At 48.6% G+C, this 8,952-nt stretch overlaps 1 protein-coding gene across 1 annotated transcript in view; it reads right to left on the minus strand.

Annotated features, from left to right (window-relative positions):
• Positions 1 to 2,420: 2,420 nt before the first annotated feature.
• TBC1D16 (TBC1 domain family, member 16) overlaps positions 2,421 to 8,952 on the minus strand; it is a gene marked incomplete at its 5' end in the record, with an annotated part of 14,485 nt that continues 7,953 nt past the window's right edge. The window contains 7 exons of the mRNA XM_009581797.1: positions 2,421 to 2,751; positions 3,373 to 3,519; positions 4,058 to 4,237; positions 5,373 to 5,559; positions 6,683 to 6,817; positions 7,626 to 7,774; positions 8,465 to 8,632. Of these exons, the coding sequence (XP_009580092.1) occupies positions 2,506 to 2,751; positions 3,373 to 3,519; positions 4,058 to 4,237; positions 5,373 to 5,559; positions 6,683 to 6,817; positions 7,626 to 7,774; positions 8,465 to 8,632 (1,212 nt within the window). The remainder of the gene's footprint in view (positions 2,752 to 3,372; positions 3,520 to 4,057; positions 4,238 to 5,372; positions 5,560 to 6,682; positions 6,818 to 7,625; positions 7,775 to 8,464; positions 8,633 to 8,952) is intronic.

Here is an 8,952-nt window from a genome sequence, read left to right on the forward strand (position 1 = left end):
AACTGCTGCAGCAAAACCAGCTCTGGATCTTCTGGTCAGTGTTTGCCGGGGAGGCACCGGCTGCTTTGGCGCTGACAGATGAGCCGCGGTGGTGCGAAGGCCTCGCGGTGATGCCCGTCCCCACGCGAGGAGGCAGGTGGCAGCAGGCGGTGCCTGGCTCCTGCTGTCCCCACGGGGAGCTGGCGCCTGCCCGCGTGCCACCAAGCCGCTCTGCAGGAAGACGCTTCTGGTGTTTTCTGACATGTGGTTTTTCTGACCCCAATTCAGCCACCGCCACTTAGAGCTCGCATCTAGATGAATACATCGAGTGCTGCCACACGTCCCCAGGCTGAAATCAGCAGAGCCTGGGGAGAGCAACGCAGGCCCAGCACCCAACACGTCTCTTTGTACGGCTGTAAAAGGAGCGGCTCAAGCTGTGGGGACAGTGTCTAGCCAAGTGCTGTCCCCCGACTATAAGGTACAGCACCCAGCCTATACAGCAACATACCACACAAATGCCTCACACAAACTTTTATTATCCACTGAAACATCATAAATCTCAAAGAACTCCCTGCTTCACAGCAAAGCAGCCACCAGCCCTCATGCGAGGTGTCACCTCCTACAACCCCAGCACGCACCTGCAGCCTTGCAGCCTCGGTACTTCTCGAAGCCGGGCTATTTTGGAGGTGTGCGATACTGCAGCAGGTTTCACCATTGCTCTCATCAAGCGGAAGGTTTTCATCCTCTGAATTAAAGGCACACAAATCAGGAGCCAAACTGTCCATCTGCCACACAACAGCCACTCTTTGGCGTGGTGCCTGCATAGGGTCAAGTCTTCTTCCCCTTACGAACGCAGCGTGGGCTTGGTATGTGTTGGTTTCACACAAAGCATCCCAGTTGCCAGCCTCCCTTCCCAGCAGGTACGCAGCACGTGGGCTCCACAACAGGCTGTGGGTAAGACCTTGCAACAAGATCTTTAGAGAAATCTGCTTGTCAGATGCAGGAACCCGCTGCAGCACTACGCACGAGGATACGGGGTTTTCCACACGTGCTGCTAACAGGACAAACGTGCCTGATAGGCAAAGCTGAAAAGCGCGCGTGGACTTCGCGCCCCGCCAGACCAAGACACAGTTGTATAAGAGGAGCAGTGTGGTTGAAGTGAGAGGGAGCAAGACAACCAGGAAAGGCTGCAAGACTTCATACGCCATGCAGAGGGATGCAGCAAAGCCGGTACAGCCCACTGTCACCTTGTCTCCTTTTTCATTCTTACAAGGAAACGATTCCCCTGGCTCTGTTTGGCACAAACGCTGGCTCAGGACACACCTTTGGATGCCACTGAATTTGGTAAGGACATTTGGCAACATGGCTGTGCTCAGGGCCCCAGCTCCACTTCTAGTTGGCAAATTTTATAGAAGACAAGAGGAGAAACATGCTGTCCTTTCAAAAATACTTCAAGGGAAACCTTTATCAGAGACGGAGCTCGGCAAAAATGACTGCAACAAACCAAGTTTCATTTTCACTTTGGGATGGGGAAGAGGCTCACTACTGTCACCAGCTGAAGAGCCTACAGCCCACTTGGAGTGTACGTGCTACAGCCTACGGCAAAGACAGGTAAGGACAGTAAATATTCGGTAATTGAGAAGAGCCAAAGGAAACACATTGGGAAACATACTGGAAACAACGGACTTCCACAAACAAATGTCTAAAATCTGTAGTTGTCAGCATAAAAAAAACAGTTTTGCTGTAATGTCATGAAGAAGTAAACTTTGAAGGGTGTCTATGAAATACCCTGACTACAGAAAAGCAGTGCTTTAAGACCTGTGGCTGTACACTTTCTGTACAAATGGAAAAAAAATCATGCCAGCCAGTATACCATATAAAAAAAGAAGAGGCGAGAGACAAGACCTTCAGGTGACCAGTTCTTCCTCGCCAACAAAGCAGACACCTTCCCTGCAATCCCAATAGTCTGCAGTTTTATTTTTGGCAGATTATAATTAAAATGGTCTTTATGGCTTTAGAGAGAAGCCACTAAGCTGCACGTTTTGGTTGAAGCAGAGAGCGCGTGTGTGTGGTATGCTCTAGATGAAGGGACATCGCAGAGAGAGGTCTTGCCACAGCTCTGCTCCTTCCACCTGACCCACGAACGCTGCTGGTTGTACTTGGCTCTCTTTAGTGTTCTCATTTCTCATCAGCAAGTAACGAAGTTCTGGTTGCTAACCAGTCCAATCCCAGAGGCAGAATAAAAAGTCCTTGTTAAAACCTAGAAAAGCTTCATGTTTCTAACAAAATCAAATCCAAACACGTGCAAACACTGTTCCTGGTTTGATGCATTTTGTTCAGGTTCCACCACCAGTGCACTGGAATTTGCTTTCCCTGTAGAGTGATTTCATTCCTTGTCCATTCTCCACCTTTCAGTCGTCTCAGGAGTCTTGACGAGCTATCCCTCCATTTTGGTCTTCAACATTTTTCCTGTGCACATCCTTCCTGCCCTTCCCTCTTCCGCTGTCACGCCCTGTTCCTCTAGAGCTATTTTCGGAAAGCAAAGACGTCCCGTGTTTTCAAGCCTCTCTTGCCTTCGCTTCCTGGTTTAGGAGAAGACACTTCTGCCAGTCCCCCATACGGGCAGCTCTCGGACTCCGGGTGATGGCCAGAGCACTCCACAGCGGGGATGAAGCCACTGTCCCACATTCCTGTCCCACACAGCTTGCACAGGTCATGCAGGCTGCAGGGGATGCGGGGTAACAGGTGGAACTGATAGAGCAGACTCCTCGCCTAGAGGGGAGAGAGAGACAAAGTCATTCACTCCTCACCAGAGGACAAACGTGGAGAGCAGAGGTAGCCCGCGGCCTCCTGCCCCATCCTCCTGTTTAGCTGCCTCAGAAGAGTCAAAGCTTCAGCAAAGGAGCACCCCTCCTGAACACAAACCTGAAGGTTAAACGAGGCATGGGGACGCTGCTGGGTCGCAGGAGCTGCCGCATGCTGCAGCACATCCCACGGCCTGCAGTCACCCCCAGCCCGAGATGGACTGGGGACCGTGGCACAGAGACGAACAGCTCTGTCTGCCGTTTCCCCTCAGTGTGTGCAAGGGTCATCCCAACCGTTCCGTTACCTCCTAAGCACTCTTCAACTACCTCTTATTTCTGCAAAACTTGCTTCCAGGCAAACAGCAGCATCCTACCCTCCCAGGCTGCAGACAAGCAGGGGGATACTGGAGATGCGAAGATGAAGCATCAGTCCCTCTTTTTCTCAATGCTCTGACTCATCTCTTGGACCTGAGACTCAGCCCACGATACTGGACATGCGGAAGATGAAGCATCAGTCCCTCTTTTTCTCAATGCTCTGACTCATCTCTTGGACCTGAGACTCAGCCCACATCAGCACACGGGCATTTACCTTCCTGAGTACAAGTTCTCCGTTCATGTGCATAGCCAGGTTGCCAAAATGCAGCAGCATCTGGTCAGTGGCCAGCTGTTGTTCAATGACATCATCCCCATAAATCACCACGATGGCCACACAGATAAAGAGGTGGAAATAGTCAGTCTGCAATGAGAAAACAGGGGCTGGAGTACAGCAGGTGGAGGCAGAGGTCTGACTTAACCTCTCCACCCTCCACAAGCACGTCCTTAGCAGAGATTTCGTGCTCCTTCCAGTTTTGCCTAGTGATATTCAGAAAGTGAGTTATTGGTGAATTCTGAATCACAGCCGAGTCAAAGTCTCTTGCCTTTACAGCACAGCAGCAAGGTTTGGACCACAGCTTTCAAAGCAGACTAGTGATTTTTGGGAAGACATTTTCCAGTTGTGTAAGAGAAGTCTGAACTTCAGAAGTGGATGTTCAGCACTTTCTGAAAAACCTCCTTTTGAAGCCTGGACATCCTCAAGTAGGAGAGGCAAGTCCATCCTCCTGCTACATAGATAAACCTCTTCAATACTTACAGACCCCTCTAACACCTACTTATTTTGGATACTGTGCTACTAAGAGCCTTTAAGGAAATTCTGCAACACTTGCTGAGACGGTGAGGATTCAGCGAAGGACACACTGCTGCCCAGTGTGCGCTGTGCCCATCTCCAGATGTCTAACCTGATAGTGAGCCCAGCACGCTTCCCACATGCGCAAAGCCTCAGCATCTGGAAATTCACGTTTAAAACAGAGGAGGATCCAACGGTGACAGAAAAGCATCTGCAGGCCATCCTCTCCCAAGGAAGAAAGGTGCTGGTAGAAGCGTGGGTGCATGAGCCGTAGCAGCTCTCGCAGGTACATCTGGAAAAGATGCTCTCAGCTGAGCCACTGCCTCGTGCACAAGCACTCGCGCCACCCTCACCCACCATCCCGGGGAGCCCCCCACCACGTGCCAGACCTGGGCTCCCGCAGAGCTGGCCACAGTTCTCTTCTCTCACAAAAAGCTCCAGCTTTACGGCCTCTTTATTACAGCACAGCCAGGTGCACGCTTGGATCTATCATTAAAGGCCAGAGCTCACAGGCCACGGCAGCTATTTCACAAGGAAGGATGGTGGGTGAAAAGAAAATCCCATGACAGCTACATTGTGAAAAGAAAGAAGGGGAGAGATTCAGGCTGAGGAAAGCGGCTAGAGCCTTAACTAGAGAAAAGAAAGGACATCGCTATCTCTGGCAATATTTCATTTCAATAGAGGCCGAGCAATATGGAAGTGATTTTGGAGAGCCTGACTATACAGGCACATTACAGTGCATAAATCTGTACATTAACTAACTGCACCTCACCAGCAGCCTCCCATGGGGAGTTTACCACTTTAAATTGGTGCCATCGTGACCCGGAGAGGATTGTTCAGGTTTAGAATGTTTTTTTCAGCTTCTTAACCAGAAAACAACTGGCACTCGTGTTAAAACCTAAAAAGTTCCAATTTTTAAACAAGATCACCTTATTTTAAGAAACTATAAGACTTTTCATTTGGACATCATATTTAAAAATCTATTAAAAGTATTAAGACCTTAAAAAAACCCCAAAACACAAAGGGGGCTGCAGCTCAATCAACTCCTCTGCCTCCTCTGCCATTCACACCAAATGCCCCAGAATCAGGACAAAAACGAACCAGTGAGTCTTCACCGCCTGAGAGAAGTGCAAGGAGACAGCAAGCAACATCCTAAATACATTTGATCATAAAAGATTCCTCGAATCAGCACCTTTTAGCATAGCCAAGGTAACTTTACTCTGACAATTTGTTGGCTATAACTGTCTCTGGAGTGTCCCAATCACCCAGGATCAATTTTATCTATCAGGTATTTTGTGGCTTTGGAGTGTGATTCGGCACGCTGAAACCCAACAGCCCAGGTAACTGCTCTAAGGCATTCCTCTAATGTGACTGGGGAGAGGAGAAGCTAAAGACAGGGCTAAAGGGAGCTCAGCGTTCAGCCTCACCAGCTGTTTCTCCATATCCTCATCCCGGGGTGAGCTGATGAAGATCGTGTTCTGCATCAATCCTACAAAGCACCAGAAAGTATCCGACTCATCTAGGACCTCTGCCAGGAGTGGGGCAACCAGGTCGGACATCCCCTGGGAGTATCCAATTGTTGGGTTAAATACTGCATAGTTCAGCAAGATCCTCCTGGAGAAGAGATGCAAATGGAGAGGTGAGACACGGAGAGGGCACGTCACAGCTGAGCGCAGCGCCCTTTCCCTTCTACCCCAATTCCCACCATACAGGCTGAGTCAGGCAAAGTGCAGAAGAGCCACAGATCATTCCTGCCATCTAAAAGATTAACTTGCAATTGCACCCGGAGGCTCGTGAACTTTTGAGCATTTGTACAGCATGTTGCATCCCACAGAATTGCCCTCCCTAAAAGAACTCTGTCTAGCGTAACAAAGATACACTAACACTATACCTAACAGAAACTCTCATTTTTTAGGATTACAACATTTTGCATCAATCCAAAGAGGCTCCTGGATGGACAAGAACTCTGAACAGCACGCAGCAGCCTAAGACAATGGATTTGAACAGAAGTCCTTGGGCTCCTGTTTTCCAGCTGCAGGCCAGCCCACTGGGAGCAGTGCAGTAGGAACAAGCCACACAGTTCATCTCAGGTACAAAGACACACAACTCGACTGTAAGGTGCTTTAAAACATACAGATAAACGCTGCTGCAAACATCAGCCCAGTGAAATAAACTCCAGGAGAAGGTTTTGCATACACAGGCACCAAAATATAAAAAGAAAATGAGAATTTAAAAAGACTAAGAGGACAGAAATGAAGGGCCCATGGAAAGGAGAGATGATGCCTACACATCCATGAGGCTCCAAGCCATACTGTTAGATGAAATCCAACTGTTTTGCAGGCACACATTTACAAGCCACACACCCATGAAGCAGACTCTGGTGTGCTCGTCCTCCACCCCATCAGGAGAACCACAGACCCAAGCAACTGCCCACAACCCTGCTGCAGCACCCGTGACCCTCCCATTGCCACAGAAGGCTCACACCTCTTCTGTACGCAGGGAAGCTAGGTGATGGGAGCAGGGTTATTATATCAAGAAGTAAACTGCTAAAGCAGCAGTGAAAGCACTGGGGAAGAAGTGCTTGTTCCTGCATCACTTGGTACCAGTCACTGTATGCACGGTGCTCTTCAGCATTCCCAAGGCAGCGACCTAGGCAGCCTGGGCCAGGGGGGCTTACGGAGTTTTCTATACATTCAGTAGGACAAGTTGTTTGGGACACTAGAATCAGACACTTCACCTCATAGTTTCCACATTTGGGTTGTCCTCCCCTCGAAAGAACTGGTTGCTGCGGTCAGTCCTCACGACGTCTTTATCTACCGTGAACTGTACTTTACGCCAAAAATCCTTCTGTTCGTCTGGAGTCATTGAAAGCCTGAAAATTGAGCAGCAACAGGAATGCGTTGCCAAGAGAGGAACATGATTGCCACAAGGAACAAAAAAACCTTATTTCAGCTTTAGTTTTCAGAGAAAAACTATTCCCGTACAGAGTTGTCTCATCACCTGAAAAACAGACAAGCAGGTCTATTCAGAACAGCAGATTTTCTGTCCAAACGGATTACTAGAATTTCCTGGTTATAAATGGGATGATATGATGTGTTTTCTGTGATAAACTCCACTTCAGAAGCAGTCAGACTCTGCTCTCCACTGCTCCTTGTGGGTGGCACACCAGAACCCACCACTCTGTTTTGATTGTCTCCTAATTAATACTACTACTGTCCCTCTCTGGCTTAAATGTACCCACATCTAGTTTACAACATACAGTTCTTGCAGTAATAACTTCTTTGAATTAGATATCCCTTCTTCTTCCCTATTTTTACAACCAGATATATTCATAAAGAAATATAAGATCTCATTTTCACCTTCAGTGCTCTAAACCAAGCATGCTAAGCCTGTGGTCTTGCCTGTGAGATAAGCTTCCCCATGTGGTACCGATGAGCCTGTTACAAAAACCCAAGTTAGATAATATTTGAGCTATATGGCATTAGCTCCAGACCCTCAAGAGGCCAGCTGTGCCTGATACACCTCCTTTACCGTCCCTCTCACTTCTCTACTCCAATCAGCTTCTCCTGAAGCGAAGGAGGCAGAGACACGGTGCAGAGACACCGTACGTCACCAGTGGTATTACTGCCACATCAGGCCTGAGGAGAGATGAGCAGGAGAAGATGAAGCTGGTCTGTTACCTTTTCTCCTGGATCTCAAAGTATTCTTTCCTCTTCTGCAGTCTCAGGGCCTCCCTCTCTTCAGAGGTGGACTCGTAGCTGTAGTAGTGCAGCAGAAAGGGCCACACCTCCCCACGGATGGAAATATCAATCCCACCAAAGAAAATGGCCTAGAAGAAGGAGCAAAAGTTATGACTGGTACAGTTTTAACATTCCCAAAAACAGCAACAAGAAACTGCCCGCTACTATGCTTTGGTGGCTTTGCAGTTCTTTCCTGACAAGTGACGCCTTGATTCAAGCTCCTGCAATTTGCACATGTTTAGAGGGAAAGTGCTGGCCTTCTATTCCCAGACGAGACACAAATCGGGCTCATTTCAATGTCAATAACCCCCCCTGGAGAGGCTCTATGATTAACGTGTCGTTCTCATGTCACGGCTTAATCCCCAATCTTGGAGACACTGCATTTCACTGCAAACTTCTCTCTCAGGACCTGGACCCAGTGCTCCCTTGCAAGCCCTACATTATTTCATACAGTAATCTCAATTTTTCTTTCTTTGATTGGTTCACACTGCATTTTGCAAACACGCCTAGCACTGGACGCTTTGGGTGACTAATTCCAAGCAGCAGCAGAAGCCGGAGAGCTCGCTCTCCTCAGGGAGATGCTCTACCATCCTGCCTGTAGCAGACTCATCTGCAGTCCCAGCAAGACCTCCAGCAAGCACGATATGCCAGTCTTTGTACTCTCAAACGCCCAGTTCTTACCCCCCAGCATGAAAGCAAACTCTTGCTCCTTCCACCTGGGGACTCGCACTCCGCGGCAGGAGAGAAAGGATCAAAACTGCAGCAGCCACCCCTCTCACCTTCTGCAGCTTGTACTCCTCTTCCACCTGTCCAGCTTCATTCAGGTGATGGAGCCAGGCAGACACGTCAAGACGCTTGTACGTGTTCTCCTCTGGGTGGGTTTCTGAGGAGGGCAGCTTGGGACGGCGGATGGAGAACTGCATACATGTTTTCTCATCAGTAAGCTGCTGAACGGGGGAAAACAAAACAAAAAACTGGAGGTAGGAGCCAGAGATAGCAGCAGAGTATGAAACCCAGCAATTTTCAGAGCAGGAAAACCTTTTTGCATGGTTCGCGTAGGATTAAGCACTGAGGCGCTGCACTTGGGGAGGTTTTTTCTTTTAATTCCAACCATTACAATAGTAAGAGTGATTAGAATAATTAAAAATCTGAGTACCACAAAACAGCTTCATCTTAAAAAAAATGTTTCCATTCCTCCCCCAATCTTATCCCTGACCTGAAACTGAATTAATGCTGCTTACAGCAAAACTTCACCCTGCCAGGAATG

The sequence above is a fragment of the Fulmarus glacialis genome, unplaced genomic scaffold, assembly GCF_000690835.1.
Source record: "Fulmarus glacialis isolate BGI_N327 unplaced genomic scaffold, ASM69083v1 scaffold47527, whole genome shotgun sequence".
Classification (NCBI taxonomy): Eukaryota; Metazoa; Chordata; class Aves; order Procellariiformes; family Procellariidae; genus Fulmarus; species Fulmarus glacialis.